Here is a 23,516-nt window from a genome sequence, read left to right on the forward strand (position 1 = left end):
CCATAACAGCCTTGACTTAGGCATCACTCATCTGTGGTTTGGCCATATGCGGTTGGGTATGACATTACATAAACAAAAATGAGGAGGAAATTAACACATTAGAGTTCAGGCTGAGGTCACGCTTATCTGCACCGTGCTTCACGGATGGATTTTCTTCAGACAATGCCGCTTACTACATGTTGTAGACCACCATTAGAAAAAGTGAACAATTTATTTATGTCAATCAACAAAGTTGCAAGACAAAAGAAAAATCTTAAAACCATAAATAAAACAACCAATCAGTAATTAACAAAAACATATTTAAAAAGGATTAGTTTGAGAAGGAGCAGGTAGAAGAAAATAGCTTATTATTAGCTATTATAATAGCTTATAGATATGCAAATACAGCATCCAGTCTTTCAGGTCTTACAATAACTAACAACAATACAATAATACCAATACAATTAAATTACCATTCCATTCCTGTGTTTAGGTCTATTTTCTGTATTGGTCAAGTATTGATTTCTTTAATCTATTTTTGAACTGAATGATATTATGGCTCTGTATATCATCATTGTTCAGTCTATTCAATAAGGTCACTATGCTGGGAAATTGGTCTAGTCATGGCAACCATGTAGTTAAATGGGAATTCATCTTCAGTGTCAGTCTATAATGGTTCGGGTCTCCTTTTCTGGCGTTGGTTTCGTCCCTTTTTGTCTGTCAATTTAAGAGCAGTAATCAATATTCATGATGATTTAGTTTGATCTTCTGTTTCACAGTATTGCTTCACTGTGTAGTGCAACACTTGGAGCATTCACATGTGGATCAACAGACCCCCATTTTACAGGTAAGCATCCCCTCATTTTCCTTACTTTGTCCTAGATATCTGATCTTGAACTGAGTTTCTGACCACAGCCTTGGACTTAACATATTGTGCAAAACAGTAAACATAATCAGTAATATGTAAATGATATACGATATGATTGAAATTGGGAGTAAAAAAATCTTTAATCATTAGCATTTCCTTCAGAATTTTAAGCTCTTAAGGAGCATTTAGACAAGGGAGACTAATATCATAGAGGCCAATAACACTGATTATAATTTTTATTCAACAATTTTATTAGTCAAACCCTACTTAAAAAGGCCTTGACAAACATTTAAATCAATACGCTATTTTTTGTTGCAAAGCCCTTTTAACAAGGATCATTCTTGCATCTGTACTGTACAGGTGTAAAAGGGACTCAGAATCATATACTGGGCACAATTCCTTTGCGATGAGAAATAAGACTTTACCCCAAAAAGCATATGTGCGTTCAATATGTGCATCACTCTGCATAAATATTGAATAAACTGCTTTGTCTTTTTGAAGAGTTCTCAATTGATAAAATCCCAGAAAGGATGTCCAAAACAATAAGAACTTTTTCTATGTTTGGACATTTATACCACAAGTCTTATAACTATGCAAGTTGGCCTTAGTCACTCGCGAGGCCTGGCTGGATGTCAAATGTTTCACAGACCAGTTTGGGGGGGGATCACCAACATGATGTCATCCAAGAGCACAGCTGACTTTCTACTGGTCCAGCATGAGTTTCAGATGTGGTTACTTTTACCCAGAAGCCCAGACCACTGTGAGCTTTTTTAGGCTAATGGATGGCCTTGTTGCTCCTAAAATCAAAAAGAAACAAATCCTGCACAGATCCCATCCCTGATCCTCCTCTCTTACTTCACATTGTTGTTTTTCCCCTACAAATAGCACTGAGTGATTTGCTTAAAAGCAGACTGTGCTGGTTAGTTTTTTACATCTCTTTTCTTGCTCCTGAACAGGCTGGATGAATGAAAACAGTGGTTCCGTTCACATGCTTTCTGCTGCTCGAGGCGCTCTGAAGGGCACGTCCCCCTCCTTGCCCTCCTCTCCTTTCTCGACTTCTACTTGGTTGGCTGGTTAAATCTGTGAGCATTAGTGGGCGTGAGTGTGTTGGTGCTCCTAGGGCGCATGCGAACTGAGGCCCAAAGGGGAAAGCCTTCCACACAGATCTAAGCCAGCTGCCTTGATTTAAACACTTCATTGCAAGAAGAGTGGAAGCAAGGGATCCCCCCCCTTACCAGTGTGCTGAAAGTACACTGGCAAAGCAGCTGCCCGCTCTGAAAACAACAGAAGAGCAGCTACGAATGCTACATTTAGATGTCTGCTGTTAGGTAGAAGCATTTTGGGAGTCCTTCTGCCTCAGATACTCAGGACGTAAAGGGCATTTGGTGCCCTGAGAGTGGGCGTTCAATCAACCTGACCTCTGGGGTTAAACAGGATCGGTTTGTGTGAAGCTCTGTGGAGGAGGGGAGGAGGGAACAGGCAACATTTAGTTGGAGGTGGGAGGCCACTGTGGGGCTCCTGCACTGCTTAAGAAGGAGACTAGGCAGTCACCGGGAAGCAGGGAAAGAGAAGGATATGGCCACGGGAGAAATCACAACACTTCCCTCCACACCTGAAGACGGCGGCAGTGGCGGCTTTACTCCTGGGGGCTTCAAGGATCCCAAAAGGCTGTACTGTAAAAACGGGGGCTTCTTCTTGAGGATAAAGTCTGATGGGAGTGTGGATGGAATCCGGGAGAAGAACGACCCCAACAGTAAGTACTTCCAGTCCCCTTCTTCTTTGCTTTGCCAAGCAACACAAAGCTTCTTTATGTCCTTTTTTAATTTGCAACAGGGAAGTAGGAGTGAAGCCAAAACATCATGGAGGAACGATGTGAATTTTCCAGCTTACTGAGGTTTATTCTCCACTTGTAAACACCACCATGTGTGTAGGCCTAATTCTGCAAAGTTTAGTAACCCTAGATCAAGATAAGGACACCTCAAATTTTCTTAATCGGTGGGAACTTTGATGGAATGTGCATGGTGTTTTGAGTAAATGTAGATCCCCATGCTCACAGCCATTCAAACTGCTTACTGTGTGATATACGTCACACAAAATAAAGTTAAAAGCCAGAATAATATATTCCGGATCTTGAGGTCCCTGGCAGGGTTTGAGGTCAGTAAACTAATAAACACTAATATGTTTAAAATTATACTATTACCACAAAATAAAATAAAATGTGCTCTGTACCACCAAGCCAATATTAGAAAGTGAGAGAAGTTTTAGGTCTTTCTAATGTACTTTAAGTTAGTAACTATTAAAGTGGAAAAATTATTGGCCTCCACTTAAGCCTCGGTTCCACTATCACTGATTACTTTTGAGTGTGTGTCCTAAGTTGCATCAGTTAGTGGAAGGAGAGGAGGGGGGGGGGACATGAAAAAAATGTGTATTTCCCGAGATAAACACAATTGGAAGTGTATTGCCCAAGATGCAGTGTGACATTTCAAGCAGGTGTACCAAACAAATGCCTGGTACAGAACCAGTTCAAGGAGAAAGGAGCTATTTTTAGGATATATTTACAACCTTTAATTACATTCAGTAAGACTTATTTACATACCAAAAAAACTTACCACTGTTATTCTGCGTGTCAGAGAGTCATAACCATGGCTTCAGAAAAGAATGTATCTGCAATGAGTCATACAACAGGAATCAGTATTAATCGTTTATCTTTTTACCAGAATGGTTTCTTACAGTTAATGTAATCTGAGCTGTGCTTCATCAACGGTCCTTTTGTTAAGGCTGTGATTGACCTGCCAACTAAAAACGTACCTGCCAATGTTAAAAATGTTAGTGAGGAGTAATGTTACCCATTATGTCCAAGGATCCTCAAGTGGGATTTTTGTGCTAATGTACTGTAGATGCAGTGGTGGAAGACATATTCAGATTCTTAAGTTAAAGTTCTAATACTACACTGTAAAAATACTCTGTTAGAAGTAAAAGCCCTGTTTTGAAAATGTTACTTAAGTATCATCACTTGAAGTATAAAAAGTTAAAGTAGAAAAATCTTCACATTTTAGAAACTGTAAACGATCAAAACAGTTCTGTCAATCAACTCATTGTTTGATTGGCTAAACATTTTGGCTGTACTTGTAGGCCTGTGTGTTGTTGGGTAGTTTCATTTATAATAAAAAAAATGTATTTTATAAATTACATGTGTTTTGTGTGCAAAAATCTAAATTTGTAAAGTAACTTATGCTGTCAGATTAATATAGTGGAGTAAAAAGTGCAATATTTCCCTCTGAAATGTAGTGGGAAAAGACTCAAATAAAGTACCTCCAATTTGTACTTAAGCATAGTATTTGAGTAAATGTACTGTACATAGTTTCACTACACCACTATGTAGATGTGACTTTTCTCCACAGAGACAAGCCCAGTTGAAGGAAGGTTTTCCTGTAATCACAATAACTGTGGGACATAATATTCCCAGTAAACACACAGCACACTCAGACAAATTATACATTTGTTTCAGGGAAGAACACCTCTTTGATCTGTGACACGAATCATCCAGGCAGCATGCTTAACTGTAGACAGATGCGTCTATCTGACGTCTTAATGTGGATTCATTCTAAACAGATCGCCTAATTTACTTCATGGCAACCCAGATTCCTTTTTGGTGGTTTGGCTTCATGCAAAGTATGCTATTTTGGCAAGCAGCATTGCTTCTTAAAAAAAAAAAAAAGGTTGGAGATGATTTTGATCCGTCTGTGAGGAGGCTGGCACACAGCCAACAGGTACTGTGTGCTCAGTGTACAGTCTACACTGTGATGCTACTGTTCAGTGGCTGACATGAGTTAGCTTAATGTTACCATCGATGTCAATGGTGTTGTATTTATTTACTGCAGGAATATGGGAGGAAACGTAAAAGTGGTGCTGTTTATGTAACATAAAATCCCAGAATCTGCAGAATAGGAAACAAATAGAAAACAATTAAAAAACAAATTGAATGATCTTTAAGCTCATTCACTTTTAACTTTAGATTTCTAACTAGCTCTGCAGCTTTATTGAGCTGTAAAGAGTCTTTTGGCTTATTGTTTAGATATTACAGCACATTTACTGTTGATTCATTCTCAAAGCGCTCATCAGTGTTGTTGTTACTAACACATTCACCTTTACAACTTTATATGTCTGTGTATGTATGTCCTGTGTAAATGTAGTACCTGTCAACTTGCTTTTGTTGCAAACCCCCCCCCCCCTTAAATTGATTAAATCAGCTTCAAATAATAATATACTGTATATCATTTTTTTTACTATGTCCCCTCTTGAACAACAGTTTCTCCTTTCAGTTTTGTGCCGTCAAGCTAATCATCGATCTTCCCTCCAAAATTCAACTAGTTTGCGGACAACATTGAATGTCCTGTGGCAAAAAAACGTAGTTAGCTCAGGCTGTCCTTTAGACCATGACTGTCTCACTTGTTACTCATGTTTACAGCTGTAGCAAAATATCTTCACTGTGATTTTTTTTTTCTGGCTCTGCTGTGTGCAGGGGTCGTGTTGGATCATTTATAACAGGAGTTTACACAGAGTTAAGTGAGGTTGCCATTGATGTAACCATAAAACATTAAAGAGATTACTATGTTCTCTTGATTTAGTATTTAAATCTGAGTCCTAGGACGTTTATGCCCTCTTTATCCTTTTATAAAACAGGTGTTTTAAACACAGCACTTACTCCTTTTCCTTTTCCTTTTGACTAAACATTCCACAAGCAAACTAGTAATGTTTTGTTCAGTTTGTTCAAAAAACATTTGTCTTTTTCCTCAGTAAAGCTTCAACTCCAGGCGACTTCAGTGGGGGAGGTGGTCATCAAAGGAGTCTGTGCTAATCGCTATCTGGCCATGAACAGAGATGGACGACTGTTTGGAGCGGTGAGTGAGCTGGATCATGTTTCTTTAAAAAAAGAGTTGCATTGTTTCTGTTCTGTAAAGAGTTTTGAGATTATCCTTTCAAATCACCAAACAGCATTTTGTGATGGGTTCAAAGAGTTTTTTTTCTTCTTTTTTTTAACAAGAGTGCTTTTCACAAATCTCTATTAAACCTTGTGTTGTCCTCCCGTAGACCAACATTTAGTTTTGCTGTGTCAACATTTTACGTTAAAACCTCCTTAAGACACTTTTGTCACTTTTCCCAAAGTTCTTTGTTGATTTTTTTGGAAATTGTTGTTGTTGTTTTGACCACGTTTTTGAAGCTTTCTCCTACTTCTTCTTTCTCACTTTTTAAAAAGTCTTGTGTCAGTTAGTTCTGCGTTCTTTTGGACGTTTTTGTTGGTTTTCCCCTACATTTCTGTCATTGTTTTTCAGTGTTCTTACATCTTTTTTCTTAAAATGCTATAAAATTAAATACCCCCCCTAATTCACAGCAAATAGTGAACTGATCAGTTATTTAACTTGTGAGGAGCTTGTATAGAACCATCCACATTATTATTTTAAGAAAACCCAAATTTCTGATATAGAAACTTTTTGAAAATGGGTCAAATTTGACCCCAAGGACAACAGGAGGGTTAAACAGCTACCGTAAATGTCTTCTGCCTCAGTCACAAGCAGCATTTAGCATTTAGGCTGCTGTGTTTTTGATACCAAATAGTTATAAGCCACCCGACAAGAAGCCCTTCCTTGCAGGGAGATTATTAGGTTGGCACACGTTTGTCATAGTCAGCACTGAGAATATGAAAGGGTTTTAAACAACAACATTACATTGTGTACTGTTCCAGAAGTCTGGGATTCAGAGCGATGTTTGTCTCCTGTTTGATTTGACCAGAATTTGAATTCTCTTCCCAATCCAATCAGTTTTATCATTTGTTTCTGTTTCCATTCTCTAGTCTTGTCCTCAGCATTAATGTTGCCTTTGCCAACACAATTGTGACATGACGTATTGATATTGAGGTATTTGGTCAAAATGATCAAGATATTTAATTTTCTCTATATGGCCCAGCCTTACTACATTCCCATTCCCACTTTAGAAAGGAGAGATCAGTTGGAAATGATAATGTAAATATGCCACTATGATAATTAATAGAATATGTGTACACTAGCTGTATGTTTTTTTATTAGACTCTATTATTGTGTACAGTAACATTTTTGTAAAATGAAGCCCATGAAAATAGGACATACTAGAATTTCTCCAAAAGTCTCGTTGCTGCTGGTTGAGAAAAGCAAGTTTTAAACGGGCAACCTGACTATCTGATGGTCTAAGAGAGATGAAAGACAGACACACAAAGATATTTAAGGAGCTGCATCCAACAATTAATTAGTTTTTAAAACATGGAAAGTCAGTTCATGCACAGACAAGGTGACATTTGAGAGCGTGGGAAAACAGAAATCATGGAGAGGCTTGACATTTCTTAATGAAGATATAAAGGGGCTGTGCTCAACATTGAGAAAATTAAAGTAAACAACAATTTGCGTTAGAAAGATATAGTGGAGGAATGGCATCCTGAGCAGAGAATGATGACGTCACACTCCCTCTAGGTATGTTTTTATCGAAAAGTTCGTTATGGATAAAATGGCTTGGATATTCTATTTCCTTCCACTTTGGCAATCTTTCATCGCTGTGAATAAAGGCAAAAGGAAAAAGGTATGCATGCACACTCGACTCTAGGCACTAGCAGCGCAGTATATTTCTGTACTTCTTTATTTCTTCAACTTTATAACGGTTGTTTAACTGCTATAACTCATTCTATGCTTTGAGTGTGGGCTTAATGGAATCATGAGATGCTAAGCTTTCAATCGTGCTGCATGAGCGTATATTTTGAAAATGTAATGCTTTAAAGTTCTAAAAACGTTAATGAGTAAGGTAAACAGCGACGTCATAGTGACGGAAGTGTGCAGTCTACGATACGGTGCACTTTAAGAGGCAGGAAGAGACAGGAATTCGTTAATTTTTTATTGTACTGGTTTTGTGTCTTTCTATCCTGCAGTAGAACATCTGAAGTTTTTTTGTTTTATATTTTTATTTAAAAGTTTTTATAAATGGACAGATGTTTGACTGAACAACAGATAAACTGGTTTTATAAAGTCTTTTGTTGTTCAGTGATCACATTTCACACCAGCCATAGAAAAATCAAAAACATAGTCAAAGTTAGGTTAAAAACCTAACTTTAGTCTTTTGTAATTTGTATCATTACACAACGTACTGTCAAATGAAACTGTTCTGTAGGATTTCCTGAATACTCATGAAAAGTAGCCAACACCAATTTGGCACCACTGTTGGTCTGCTTCCACAAAGCTGTTGCTTTCAGCGGCGGTGGAAGTGTGAAGTGTTGGTGACTGATGTGGTTCGGTGGTTGTGAAGGCCTGTCCACAGTCCATGTAATTGGCAAAAAGCATTTCCTCCCATTTCCTTCCTAATGAGAAGCTACAGCTGCTGCCACCCAAGGCGTTGCTCTATGTTCTGCTCTTACTAATAAAATCATTCAAAACACAAACACAAACTGACAAGATACAATGCTGTTAAGTTTATGAACCCATGCTAAAGCTGAAGTAAAAGAGTAATACAAAATAAAATAAAATAATCTTTTGAAAATTGATCTTAATGCCTTATTTAAAAAAAAAAAAGAGGAAATATCCAACCTTTAGGGACACCAATTTTCTTTGTGAATGAATAATGTATCATAAATTAATACATTTTCTTTCTTCAAATACATGGGGGAATAAGTACACACAGCTATGTTAAATTTCCATAGAGGCAGGATGCTTTTTATTATTAAAGGCCAGTTATTTCATGAACCCAGGATACATCCTGATAAAGGTCCCTTGGCCTTTGGAATTAAAATAGCCTAAAATCATTAGTCAACTTTAGCATGAGTTAATAAACGTATGAGCCCTGCTGTGTTAGCTCTCTTCTGATGTGGTGTGTTTGGTGTGAATTCTTTCCCTCTAACTTAGCACCTTGACTGGTCTGGACTTGAACACGATGTACTGATGAGCAGAAGTCATCTGCTTTGTATTAGATACTTACTAATATAATTGACTAATATGGGCCACTACTGACAGCTTAGTTGATACAGACATTTGTTCTGCTGATAACATCAGTACACGATTGGAACCTTTAAAGCTCTGAGTAACTTTTTAGGGTCTGTTACATTCAAGCCGGGGCAAAATAAGTTGCTACAAAGCTAATAAAGACTATCCACTCCGTCTGCATTACTCAGTATGGCTATATTCAGAAGATTGTGTCGTCCGACTACTTTCGCGCACAGAAACTCAGAAAGTGAACATATTACCTCTTCTGAAAAGTCCATCATGTTTTTTTAATCTTTTGTGGCTTCCTTGTCTAGTAGCAACTGCGTGGAGGAGGGTTGGGGGTGGTGCTTGATCACAGAAGGCTTGTATCATGTGGATGCGCCAACAGTGTTGGTGTCCTTACTGAGAATTGGTCATGGCGACAGAAACTACACACTGTAGCTTTAACAAAGTAACATTCCTGAATATAAAAAAAACAAACATTTTTCTTACACCTAAGATAAAGACTGGATTGATGAAGCTTCTATGTCCTAGATATGTTTAGGCTTGTACTAGCTTTGGTAATAAATGGTTCAGTGGTCATCCAATTACAAATAAAACCCATCGCTACTGCTTTTGCATTATAAATTGCAAATCCCTGCAAAAGCCCTGGGTGGTTGTTGCAGTTGAAAGAAAATGTCTTCTGAGCAATAGCTCCATAGCTGTGCAGTCACGGTCAAGTAATAACAGAAACCTAAACAAAAGCCTCTTGTTGGACAGGGTAGAGGTTAACGCCCAGCAACATTTTGGCCAGACGTTCAGTAATTAATGTTTTCTACAAAGGACCATGTTAAACTTAGGGATAGTGTGAGCACTAAAAAGCAAAAATGCCTTTAATTAGTTTGTATGTATAGTGATCTTCAGCTTTGGCAGTTTTTAAACCTTGTCATTTGTAAACCTATCAAATCCACACTTGTCCAAGACATCTGAATTTGTTTAGTTAATGGATTTGTTCCGTTTGTACATATTTCTTCTTTTTCATGTTTAAGATTTCAGCCTGAAAACCTCGATGTTTAATCATGATGCAAGGAAGCTGAACCAAAAAACACGCTTGACTGGATCTGTAATAATGTCCCTGGTCAGGCATGGTTTCCTAAAAAAATGTTTAGGTGTGACACATTGAGCAGAAATTATTCTAATCCAACGGTCTTCAAAAAAATAAAGGTGGCATTTAGCTCTGGGTGTTTTAAGTGGTCATGTCAGCATTACACATTTGCTCCCTTTCCAACAACATATATTACATTCAATTAAATATCATCCAAATAAAATAAGATTTGATGAAATGCCACTAAAGAAATTATTTTCAGTACATACACAGAGAACATTATTAGCCGTTTGGAAAGAAACAATAACATTTATATTAATCGTACAGACAGAATGACCTAACTTCAGTTTCCATTTGTTGACATATGAAATACTATTTCAGTTATTTTTTAGTATAGAGTATTGGGAGAGGATGGTGTCCCAGTAGTTCTTTGACCTGTAAGAAAAAGGCTGAATATGTAAACCTTTCTCTCCTAATTCAATCCCCTGACCCATCTACAGTTCCTCACTAAACAGCAGATTCAGTTAAATGTATGTGTTATCCCTGTGTCTTTCTCTCCAGAGACGAGCAACAGATGAATGCTATTTCTTAGAACGGCTTGAGAGCAACAACTACAACACCTACCGCTCCAGGAAGTACCCACACATGTACGTGGCACTGAAGAGGACTGGCCAGTACAAGTCTGGAAGCAAAACTGGACCGGGTCAAAAGGCCATTCTTTTTCTTCCAATGTCTGCCAAGTGCTAATCTGTGATCTGATTGAGAAATATTAACGTCTTAGTGGCAGCAATGAAGAAGATGTGACGCCAATGAAGACCAAGTCCATCATCGTTGCCCAAAAATAGCTGTGATGCTTTTTCAACTGGTATATCCTGAACATGTTACACATCTTTTCACATCTGAGTTTAGCTGCAAGATGTAGGGCATAAAGAGGAATATTCAGTTAAAACATGTCTCCTACATTACAAGGGATAAGAAAATGCACTTAAGTCTTAACTTGTTAAGAGAATTGTACTAAGTAACTGTATTTAAGAATTTTGTGCAAGAAAAGAGTTTGACAAAATAAAAAATAAAACTAAGCACACTAAACACATTCAAAACAAAACCCAAGGACTAATTATAGTTTATTCTAATTCTTTTACATTACTCACTATCTTCCCATGATAAATGGATAAAGAACAGGTTTCCTGAGCGTGCCATTGTTTTTGATAAAACGGTGTTCCCCATAGCAAGGCACTGGAGCATAACTTGTACATTTATTGCTACCAGATACTTGTTCCAAATCATGTCTAGTTCAGTAAGGGAAAAGCAGTTATCTTGAGCAAAAAGCTGATTTGTACTACTACTGGCCACTTGTGTTGAATTCTGCCAGTGTCTGTTCAGCTACTACCGGTGGTCATCCTATTAACACGATCTAAAGTATTCCTAGTTCAAAATACAGCAGGATTTTAAAATGAAATCAGCTGCTGGCAGCCAGGGTCGCACAACAGATTTGGACTTCCAACATGGCATCCAAAAAGTATTAAATACACTGTATAAAACTCTACAGTCCTGGAGGCACCGCAGTGGCATATCTCTTTAAATAACCACAACATGAATCTTGTTATAGTTCACAGCCTATTGCGCCACATTTCTTTCAAAGTAACAGCTGGTGTGAAAGAACACACTGCAAACAATATTCAAGTTCTAAATACGCTTTAAATATGACCTTGTGTCAAAATAGTAATCCATGATATGCTTGGTTGATGATGGTTTGCTAGGATTTTAGTATTGGGGGAAGCTGCCTGTGATACAGCTGGTAAAACCTCCCTGAGTAGACAGCGGGAAGCTCCTCCATGCTGAGGTCCACGTCGTTGAAGCCGTGCTCCAGGCCGTGAAGCAGAAGCCTAGCAATGCGAGACGTGATGGGTGTGGTGTCCTCGGTCCTGGCCAGCTCGACGAGGTCCAGCCACTCGCAGCGCAGACACTCCTGAGTACAGAAGTTAATGTCGTAGGTCAGAGGGCCGAGTCGGCAGATGACGTACATGTCCGACATGCCGAAGGCGCCTGGGTGGTTGTGCTGCTGTCGGATGCTGAGCAGAGATCTAAACTCAGCGTGAACGCCGGTTTCCTCAAAGACTTCACGAACGGCAGTGGCACCTGAGAAAATTCATTAAAATACGAATAAATATATGTGGAGGAATTTTTAAGATCCTGTCGGAAAAAGGAATTTATAGCTGTGTCCCCTTGTCAGACTGATGTTTAGATGTGGCGAAAAGGGGAAATACAGATATTTTTTGTAAAGACATATTTGACGCTGCTTTGGGTTGGTCAAGTACATATATAATAATATTAAAGCTGCTTTTAAAATGTTAAAAAGGTGAATTTGGAGATATAATTCTTTGCTTATATATTATGTGCTTTATTTTGTACAGTTTAAATGAATGTATATGTATCGTCTTTCAGCATAACACTAAATTGAAGGATTTAGCTAGATGTACTGTATTCTTTTTTTGACTCCGACACTCACCAATATTTTCTCCTAGGTCAGACAAGCCACCGGGAAACTTCCAAGCATTCTTTGTCTGAAATACAAAGTTCAAATTTGACATCAATTGTGATAGATGGCACTGCTGTAAATGTATCTCAGAGTTATATAACAATGAAAAGAAATATCCATTTTAGTTTCGTTTTGAATCATCACATCTTCCAGTGTTGTCCAGTTTAAAGACACTTATTTCTTTTCTCTTCTTCTTAATATTGCCCATATTATGTAAAAATCACTTTTTCTTGGATTTGGGGTGTTATTTGGTTCTCTGGTGCTTCCACATGCATACAAACTTGTAAAAAAAACATCCATGCTGTTTTGAGTGAGATGCGCGTTCTGAATGTCCTCTGCCTTCAGTCTACGGGTGAGCTGCTCTAAATCTGCACGGCTTTCTACATCACTAGCCGAGACGAGGTGGCTAACCGTAGCATGTTAGCTCGTTCTGAGTAGCAAAACACTGCAACAACAGACACTAGTTCACAATAATCTACAAAAGAACTACTTACACGTGCCTGTTCTGCAGGTCTCCCACGCAAAGTCCCAAGTGCGCCCTCGTTTCAAAGAAGTCTCCCAGCTAATCCTGTCTTCGACTGACTAATGTTGGGAAAGCAGTAGCTAGCTGATGTTATCATTAAATGGGTACTGCGCATGTGTGACTCCCAACAAAGATAGTTAAGTAGTGAGATGTCTCACTCTGTAACTAAAACAAGTAAGATCGCTCACTCTGTCGCTAAAACAGAGACCTGAACACACAGGGTGAAAACAGGATCTGCAGCAATGTGCAGTACAACACAAATATGGTGTTTTTTGAAAATGAAACCAGGTAAACCTATTTTTGTACAACTTCAAAATCCAATAATGAACCTGAAAATGAGCATAATATGGGCACTTTAAATTAGTGGCACAGCCATTCAGTAGTTTTTTTTTGTTTTATTTAAGTAAATCGCGGCAAGTAGTAAATTATGTGTTCAAAGGATCATCTTATGTATCTGAATAATAATTATACAAGCAGAGAGATGTTTAATGCTCTAATCTATCTGAGCATCTGTTCATTGTATGTTTTATATTTAGTGCCTCCCTCTGGAGACTTTTCCATTTGATGCGGTGAAGTGTGTCTTCCAAAACTCTTTCACCACTTATTGATATTTAATGACAGTATGCTGCTGGTTAAATTATGATGTCAGTGTTGTATATATATTTTTCTAGTTACTTAAATAATTTAGTATGCAGTGCTTTCTCTTCACAAAATGCTATCTATCTTAGATTGTCTTTTTTTTGCGAAGTCTATTTGTGAGGAACACAAATGCACTACAGCATATATTTTCATGTATTGTCAACAGAATGCTATATTTTTGGAACAGTTTCTAAAATGGGCTGGTGAGAAAGAAATAAAGAGATGTTTGTGCAACTTTAATCTGTGTGGTTTTTCAGAGTAAAATGTCTCGAACCCCTCAGGATCTGTTGGAGCTAGGAAAATAATAATGGCAAAAAGATTGGCGAAAGGATGCCAAAGATAACATACGCAAACTGTTCATGCTAAATCTGCTGGGAAATGATGGCCGATGGTTAAATTAAATGAAACACCCATTACATCATTCTGCTCTCCGATGGATGAAATTAGCTCGAATCCATTGGGGATCTGTTAGCTGTCTTTTTTACTGATGTGAGAGTGATAATGTCCTGGTTTCTTTTCAGGAAGTTCGTAACCCCTCGTGAGTTTTGGACTGGCTCGGTATGCCAGATATTTTCTACTGTCAAGGGCCAGACTGTTACAAAGTCCATTTCCAGTAAACAGCTTGATGGGAAAGAGGAGGAGGAGGAGAGGAAGAGATAAAACATTTCCTACACTTCCAGGCCACTAACTGTTTCCCTCTGGACAAAGTCCTTCATGAAATATTGTACAGTATGCTCTTAAGATTCCCGGCATGTTGTCAGTAAATAAGGTAAATAAGAATATGAACTACATTGTGTCCCCATGTGTCCCTTTTCAGAGTATTCCTGGTGGCACTTCTGAGAGACCGACGAGAGAAAAAGACTACACATGAGGAGTATTGTTACACATTATCTGACTAGTGTAATGCCATGGAAAGATTTAAATTAATAAACCTCTATATTGTGTATATATTTTGGGGGAAAGAAATGTCTGATAAAAATGCCCATGTCCAATATTGTCGGATGTCTTCAGTTAGATTTGATTTTGTAATGTTCTGACTTGACTCCAATACAATGCAGTCTCAGAGCCAGTTATCTATAAACCTAGAAGGAAGAAACCAAACCTTCCAGAGAAGAATGAGAAAATGTTATAATGTCACTTTTATGCGCAACATAAACACAAAATTGTGTTCACAAATTCACTAGTCAATAAATGAGCCAATGCAAGACCGAAAACTTAAAAAAGTCTATTAATCTATTACTCTATCTAAGACTTGTTCAACAACTGAGTTGGGACACATAATTGATATCGTGATAAATCATGGTACTGGTTCTTGCGGCACATTATTGAAGCTCGAGCATAATCATATTACTTTCTGTTATTGTTATTAAGTCAGAGTTTACTGATTGGCTTTTGTTCAGACATCTAAAGGAGACTCAGCCTTTTGCCAGTTTATGGCACACATGTTCACGCTGCTGTATTAAACAGGCTCAGATTCTGCTCTTTGGTACACAGTGTTGCAACTAGGGATGGATGCTATTATCTTTGAAGCTTTACATATTGTTTTGTTCATGAAATGCCAAAAACGAAAATCCCATCACAACTTCCCAGAGCCCAAATCAATTCATCTTCATTTTAAGGGTTTTTCTTAATCCACAGTCAACAATCTAGTTAAAAGTGATGTAAAACAGCAGTTATTTACAGTTAAAACAGTTAAAATCTTAACATGCTTTTCATTTTTGTCTTTAAATGTGCTGTAAGTAGAATTGCAGAGATCCAGGACTAAGCCCAAAAATTTGAACATTGACAACTTGTCAATCCCTCCACCCTTTCCGCTAAAGTCCAAAACGGTTTCCTAAACCCTCCACCCACAAGTGAGATTGAATGTGTGTGCATTAGCAGTAATCGACATTGAGCATATGAACAAGGAGCTGTAGATTTTTGCAAATCACACTACAGGCTGTAGGTGGTGCCAGAGGAGCCGGAATCTTTTCTTTTTTTTCTTTTAATGACCTGCTTTATGTAGTTCCACTTGAACATAGGGTCAGTTTCAGCAAATAGGACTGAAAGTTAGTTTTTAGTTTTAACTCTTTCCTACTGCACCTTTAATGGTGGCATGTTGTTAAGGGTTCAGTTAGTCATTCCCCTGTGCATAAGATCTACTTGGAGTGGTGTATCTTGTGTTACAAGGTTACGCACAACGCCAGGACTTTCTGACGTTTGATGCTTCAAATTTGGTCACATTACAAAATCTAATGTTTGTATTAAGGACAGAAGCTGCTGCCTTTACCAGATGATGTTTGGTCATTTCTACTTTCTTGGTTACAAAATGCAAACTTTGTGGGAAAGGTTCTTACCTTCATGCTCATGCCTCATTGATGCTGGTATATCTTTAAAATAAAATAACACCTTGCCCAACTGAGAATACAAACAAATGTTTGTAGAGAAGTTTTTTTTTTTTTTTTTAACCTCATAACAACTTGAGCAAAACAGCAGGGCTCTGTGAGTGACACAGAGACACACTCACACAGCTGTTTGAGTGCCTTATGCTCATGAACACATCGTGTTTGCTTAAGGTTAACTAATGTGCGTAGCTATGTTAAGTGCTAGAGGAGCTGAGGGGATTTCCACCCACGGTTTGATCAACAGAGGTAACATACAACTTGCATTATAAATAAACAAAACTAATCAGTTGACATCTTTTGCAGGAACAAGAGATCGGCTGCTTCATTGGCTCATTTTTTCACTGTGAGTAGAAGGATCGGTGTCCAACTAATGAGGTTTTTCCTTTACATGGTACCTGCTCAACTTGCCCTGACCTCAGTGCCCCGTCCTCTTTTTTCCATTGCAGATTAGTACCGCAGAGCGTGGCTGGTTGTCAAGCGACACCGCAGGAAACAGCCGTGACATAACGCGACACAGAACATGGAAAGTGTGTTGTTGTTGATTCTCAGCATGCGGCTGTTGCCACAGCCAGAAGTCAAATTATTTTTCAAAAGAAGCTGGAGGTAGCAAAAAAAACACCACTGGCTAAACTATTAAAAAATGGCGGATTTGCTCAGGACACCCCCGTCTGTCGCTAGCGATGAAGACGCAGTGGTTAGTGACGATTCTCTCCGACCAATCAGAAGTCTGCAGGATTTTACGTCACCTTGTGGTATCGCCTCCGCTCGCTTGGAACCTCGACGGAGGTGATACTAAATAAAGTACCTGTTAGCAGGTACCGGGGACTTTTTTCATACTGGAAAACAAAAAAATCCTCGTAGAGTCGAGGCGAGTCAAGCAGGTACCACCTAATGGAAAAACACCATTAGCTTTAGTAGCTTTTCGACTCAACCGGGCAAGAGCCGGTTGAACTAGCTGCCAAAAATCCTTTTTAACAAGACAAAATATGTCAATTTCTTTTTTAGGTAAAAAATGTGCCATGCTTTTAACTGTAGTGTCTATAATCACAGCTGTGTGCTCATGGTCAGCTTTTTCATATGGTGCATTCCTGATTGGAAATAACAATAACCAAAATCGTCCTTTTTTATATTTGTATCAGTTAGCTAAAGGAAGCTTATTTAAAAAAAAAAATTAATTTGTTTGCTTAATTTAGTTGAATTAATGTGGTCTATATTGCAATAATTGAATATACCTTGGTTATAATTAGTGTAATTAAGAGACATTTGTAACAATAAAGAAACATACTGGATACCTTGTTTCTGTCTTGGACCACAAGAACCTTTCCGTTGGATTCATCAACAACGGCACCTGGACAAAACAAGCAAACAACCAATCAGACACTCATTTTAAATATTGTGCAAGCACTTATGTCCCTAGGTTTCTAAGCTGGTCCACATGTTGCAGTGAAGTGGTTACTGTAGTCGAAGTAGTAGAACAAGTTAAGAGAGACCTGGTGAAAGTCTGGTTAAAAGTTAATTATTAGATTGGACCCAACATAAAACCTTCCCCATGTGGAGGAGAAAGCCTGCAGCTGAGCCTCTGTCAGGCACAAACACTTTACATTGTTCAACACATCTCTGCTGTTGAAGATCAATCAAGTCCACAGAAAAACCAGTCATCATTGTTCTGTGGACTTGACTTGAAGAATTCCACTGAACTGTGCCACTGGACTTTTATCCAAAGCGCTGTACAATACCACAAGTGGATTCAAGTTTGAATTACTCTTACTTTAAAGCTTGAATATGCCTCAAACAAGGTACGTTGTACGAAGTGTCATACCACGTCCAAAGGTAAGAGTGTTTAAGCCTGTTCGGATTGGCTCTTCAGCTGCTAAATGCTCCGCTATATTTACCAGCTAGCTGCTGAACGTGTAGGTCTGTTGTGCAGGGCAGGTGGCGTGCATTGGGATATCAGAGCTGCTTGGGGGTTAATATAAAATAAAACGCTTTACTTTCTCAACTCTAAAGTTGAGTTTGAGTGACTCAGCTGTACTTATGAGTGATCTGGACATCCCACTTCATCCCATTTTTCTCTCCTGTTTGAGCAGCTTTTTTCCCCGGCAGGTAGTGACTAAGAGAGGCAGCTGTGTGCCGCCGCTGACAGTTCCGGAGGAGGGGGGGAAACGGGCCACTCTTTTTTCCGGTTGCTCCGTCTCACCGACGGGGACGGGGCTCCTTAAATGAATGTCACAGATGTGTAAAGAGGGATGGGTTGTCTGAAAAGGCCTAACTTGGACTTCCAAGTGGAAACTGATGTCATAGCCGATCCCTGTGCCATATGGCGCTGCACGGGAGGAGGCCTGGCTGCTGCTGAGGGAGGCTGTCATTATGTAGCCTTCAGTGTAGGAAACTTAAGGCTCGTGAGGAGCAGGAGAGAAAGAAATAAGAAACGGAATTGGAATTATGAGACAAAAAGCCCAGAAGAAATCATCACGGGGGAACTGTGGGTTCCGTAGTAAAGAATTGTTAATCATGTGAGGTGACAGTTGGCTTTAACCCACAAAAACATGTGATTTAATTAATATATATTTCACATAGGCTTCTTCTACTACTTCTAGTTTTTCACAGTCATTATAGGTTCACAGTAACATCTGCTGTGTACTACGAGGTTGCAAACAGCTCAGATGTAGAAATCTGATTGAGAATCAGTCTAGATCAGAGCATGTTCTCAACACTTGAGCGGAATTCCATTCCAGAAGACACACTAGATGAGTATTGTGATGTCCAGGGCCTTGATTTTGTTGAAGTGCAAACTTGTATTTGTTAAGGATTAAAGTTTTTCTAGCTATCACCAGACCAAGCCGAGCTCAATGGATGTGAGATTGAGCGTTAGTCTGGGGAGTCTTGTCTCTATTTTCTCTGCATGAGAGGTGTGATAGGGTCCCCTGCTGGAGCTGCTCCCCCCGCGACCCGATACAAGCACACGAAGATGGACATCCTGTTTACAGGTGACAGTGAAAAGACTGAACACTGTCCAAAATACAATTTAAAAAAAGTTTCCGTGGGTCACACGGTGGAGCGTTGAAACATAAAACACTACTTGAACTACTACTATTTTTTAGTCACGCTTCAATTATCTTTAGTGTGACTGTTATTGCCACTGTGGATCACACCCCCAACCGACCCCGTCAGACACCGCCCAAGAGTCTGGGTCTGGTCCAGTTTTTTCCCCTCACAACTGTCGTATTAGTTGCTTACTCTTGGGGAAATTACTAGAATTGTAGGGACTTTATAAATTAAAGAGTGTGGTCTAGACCTACTCTAATTGTAAATTGTCTCGAGATAACTGTTATGATTTGATGCTATAAATAAAAATGAATTGAATTACTTGTAATTCACCGTAATGATGCTATATTTCCTTTATTTCACTTCTCCTTAAAGCTGTGTGCAGGGCAGCTTACTCAACCTTCAGCTGTGTGGACGCAGGATGTGAATGTGGATATACTAAAATCGATAATGACCCTTGCCTTCGTAGAAAAGGTTCAGACAGAATTATTTTGTATATATATAAAATTATATATATATATAACTTATTGTTTTGCTGGACACCCTATTTGCACCAACCATGTTATATCCCACATCCCACTTTAAACGTAGCATCAGATATTGAATCCTGAGTTTATTGGGCTAATGCTTAATTCTTAGTGCGTAACAGTTGGCCAGTTTGACCCCAATTCACATTTGGTCGGACAGTTTAAAAGCCTTCTGGGGCTCATATTTCTTTTGCCTCTCTACACACCGTTGGAATTCTGTTTTTAACAGAGCCCTTGTGTCCACTGCCTCTAAATGATTGAGTTCCCTTTTAAGCTCAGTAATAGGTGTGATGGCCACAACTACATTAAGCTGTGAAACATCCAAAATAGTTGCAGCAGTCGTATTAGTAACAGGAGTGAAGTTTAAAACTTTAGGACATCAGACACCAGTGGAAATACTCGTTCATTTGAAGACTTCTCTCTTATCAATGCAACGCCACTACTGTGCATATGTGTAGTTGTTCTCTTGTTTTTATCAAAATAAAAGCAAATAAGTAGCAGATCATCTAAACAGCTGCATATTTTAGATTCCTAACCTCAGTTTCATCAATGTTGTTTTTTTTACAGAGCAATCTGGCAACAAAAAAAGGGGTTTTCTGGACTCCTTCAGTACTGAAGCACGCTCTGGACATGTTCTGACATGCTTTATGTGCATCCGCTCTTAAATAATGTAAACAACATGCTGCCCTCTGCTGGACGATCAGAGACTTAGCACCCTTCAGTTCTGCAACTCCTCCCTTCGCTGCTCCTCTTCACCACATTCCCAGTCCTGAAGAGAATTTCCATTTACGCAAGAGAAATGGGCCAAAAATAGGAAAATAACCTTGTATCGTTTAAAAGACAAAAGAGAGAAGTTGCTAAATACTGTACATCAAATTGTGTATAGTAATAACCGAGGGTGTAACAGGTAGGAACGCACACGCACGCACACACACAGGAAAATTATACAACATCCAGGGTATATTAGGTTGACAATATTGATAAATTATACCAGAAAGAATAATACTAAACTATGTATAAAAAAAGAAATCGCAGAGACTATATTTAAAATAATATCAAACACATTTGAAAAGGGACCCCAGTAGAGATCACCCCCTAGGTTATAACAACAAGCAACCATGAATGTTTGCATACATTTGTGCAGAACATATAACTCAATCCTCAATTACAACTACATTAGTGTGTCAAGATATTCCTAACTCAAGTCAGTCAAATTCTTTTTTCCAGTGCTTTCAGCTGCATATTATGGTCTCCATCAGATCAATGGCAACTGTGCAAAGACCGTTAGCTGATGGAGACAATGAGATGCGGTTAAAAGCAGGTAAGAATATATTGTGTCAAAGTACTATTTGAGAGTCAAGAATGAACTTTCAGGCTACAAATCTCTACCTGCTACTCCAATTTGGTGAGTTGCACACCCCGGCAGTCTGCTTTCCCCTTCCCCCAACCAGAGGGCCAACACAGCGTGGTCGTGTTTGGCGTGATGGAAGGTGAAGCCGTGAGTAGAGGCAGCGGCAGCACATCGACTCAGTGAGATAGGTACCCGAAGCCACACTGCAACCTTCCCCTCTGTTTTCCACTGGGCCAAAGAATCTGTGGAGCAAGTCAGGAGTTTACAGAATACACAATCTTTAAATATGTATTATTATTGAAATTGCTGCTTTTGAAATAAATAATAAACTGCAGAAACAGGCAGGACATATAAAAAGATTGGTATTGATACCTCCTATCTAATTTTGGATGCAAATGAAAACCTTTAAAGAAGCTGATAATCAGCAGAGACAATTCAGTGGAAGTAGCCTGAAGGGTAAGGTAGAAGATCTTTTCAAAGAGGAAGGTTGCCGGTTTGAATCCCAGACTGGCTGGTGGGAATGCACGTAGGAATGATGTAGTGTTGAAACCGTTAGCCTTGGATACTTAAATATTGGTTTAAGGCATTTACCAAACAAAAAGGCTAAATCCAGCTGCTTATGTAATATTTTCTCTTTCTTTTATATCATCCTAAATTTAAAAAAAAACGTCCATTGGACAAAACAAACAATTTGAAGATACTGCCTACATTAGAAAACCTCTCACTTTAATGTACCATATAGCTTTTTGAAATACACGGTTGTCCTGCACAGGGTGGGGGGCTCCCTGCTTTACCTTTGCTGCTAATATGAGATTAATGCATACAACTCTTATAACACTGCAATATATTTCTTGTCCTGCCTATGCACCACCTGTCTATACTTGAATAGCACATTGCACTTTTCTGCTTTTTTCCACTTCTGGTTGGATGCAAACTGCATTTCATTATCTTTGTACTTCTGTACAATGACCACAAAGTTGAATCGTATCAAACCTAAAAAAAAAAAAAAAAAAACTTTAGCAATGAACGTAGCTTTTAATAATAAAACTACACCCAAACCCCTCAACACAATATTTCCTCACAGTCTGCCATGGCCCTAAAGTCATTACAGAAAGTAACGTGTATGTAGATAGAGGTTTACATAGACCAAAAACTATCCAGAGTGTATTTATTAAGCAAAGTGTCAAACATTCACTAACAGATGCACTGGACATGAACACTGAAACCTGGTTTCAATATTAAGGGGGATTTGTTTTTGCATTTAGCACATGGAATCTCAAACTTACTTTAGAGACGATGGGAAATCCTGCAAGCAACATTTCTGTGCTTTCAAGCTTCTGCATCTCGTATACATGTGTAGGCTAACAAATGGCTGGTTGATGAGAAGATGTGCCTTGTGCATTGTTTATCTCTGCAGATCATTTTAAGTCTCATTAACAGCATATACAGTATATAGTGAGGTAATCATGATTTACTGCATTTTTGCACACAGTCTACCATAGTATCTTACCATACCATGGTCATTGCATTTCTGTGACTGAATTTTCATTCTTATGTATGTGTGGTATCCTTATGTATGTGTAATATTATTGTGTATGTGTGCTTTTCTTATGTATGAGTGAGATATGTGTGTATATGTGTTTGTTGTGTTACAGTTGTATTGCTAATGGATGCCTAAATTTTCCTTCGGGATGAATAATGTATATGGATATGTATGTATATGTATGTAGGGCAGGCCTATGTGTGTGTGTGTGTGTGTGTGTGTGTGTGTGTGTGTATCTATGTATCCCAGTATCTATATATCTATATACTTTAGGACAACCAACCTTGAAGCAATATGCTGAATGAGCTTTCGCTGATGTCCGAGGGTAAACCGATGTCCGCCAGGTCCACTGTCACTCCGCCGAACCGGTCTACTTTGCCTGCCAAAGCCCTGGTCCCCTCCAATCCGTGTAGTTGGGAACGAGTTACAGTGCACGAGAACGCACGGACAGCTGAGCGTAAAGGACGAAGTGTTCTGCTACAAAACCTTCCTGTTACCACCAACGGTAAAAGCTTTAAAGCAAAGGCACACGCAGCCATGTTGTTGCTAACATAAAAAACGTTTAAATGTTTCTGCAATCTTTCAACCGGCATGTGTGCTTACAGTGCAGTACGGTTACGTATACGTCCGCCCTGGAAGTTGCATAAATACCGTAATGCACTGGTAAAATACCTCCAGGAGTAGCTAGCTAGCTAACCTTAAAACGGTATGGTGTTGTGGTACTAGCTATTATTCCCATATCTGAAAATTTAGCTTGTAAATACCATTGACTGTATATAATTATTACTCACTATTATTATTAATATTAACAGTTTCTGGTAAATACGTAAACCGTAATTTGTCAGTATTAAACGTTAGCTATAAAATAATCACAAAGTTGTATTTTTAACAGTCATGTTAAACCGGTTAAAATATACATTAAGCCCATGGACTGTAAAAAATTAATTGAGGCTATCGTTAGTCATCCGTCGCTCGTTGGCGCACTTTCTAGATGTCGTCTGGCTCAAAAACGCTAACAACAAACCCAAAGGAACCGTTGA

At 38.7% G+C, this 23,516-nt stretch overlaps 2 protein-coding genes across 3 annotated transcripts; one reads left to right on the forward strand and one right to left on the reverse strand.

Moving 5' to 3' along the window:
• Positions 1–1,961: 1,961 nt before the first annotated feature.
• On the forward strand, positions 1,962–14,749 carry fgf2 (fibroblast growth factor 2). Of its 2 annotated transcripts, none has more exons than XM_034882956.1 (3): positions 1,962–2,600; positions 5,645–5,748; positions 14,148–14,749. In XM_034882956.1, the coding sequence occupies exons 1-3, from the start codon at positions 2,423–2,425 to the stop codon at positions 14,166–14,168; spliced, it is 303 nt and encodes a 100-aa protein (XP_034738847.1). In that variant the 5' UTR covers positions 1,962–2,422; the 3' UTR covers positions 14,169–14,749. The 2 variants fall into 2 exon arrangements, with proteins under 2 accessions (XP_034738847.1, XP_034738846.1); XM_034882955.1 differs by lacking the exon at positions 14,148–14,749 and adding an exon at positions 10,487–10,815 and having other exon boundaries at positions 1,979–2,600.
• On the reverse strand, positions 11,027–23,507 carry nudt6 (nudix (nucleoside diphosphate linked moiety X)-type motif 6). The gene is made up of 5 exons (XM_034882953.1): positions 22,760–23,507; positions 20,972–21,175; positions 17,303–17,358; positions 12,435–12,489; positions 11,027–12,064 (listed from the first exon to the last, which is right to left on the reverse strand). Exons 1-5 carry the CDS (start codon positions 23,067–23,069, stop codon positions 11,682–11,684), a joined length of 1,008 nt encoding a protein of 335 aa, XP_034738844.1. The 5' UTR covers positions 23,070–23,507; the 3' UTR covers positions 11,027–11,681.
• Between the last annotated feature and the right edge of the window lie 9 nt (positions 23,508–23,516).

The sequence above is a fragment of the Etheostoma cragini genome, chromosome 10, assembly GCF_013103735.1.
Source record: "Etheostoma cragini isolate CJK2018 chromosome 10, CSU_Ecrag_1.0, whole genome shotgun sequence".
In the NCBI taxonomy this organism is placed as follows: Eukaryota; Metazoa; Chordata; class Actinopteri; order Perciformes; family Percidae; genus Etheostoma; species Etheostoma cragini.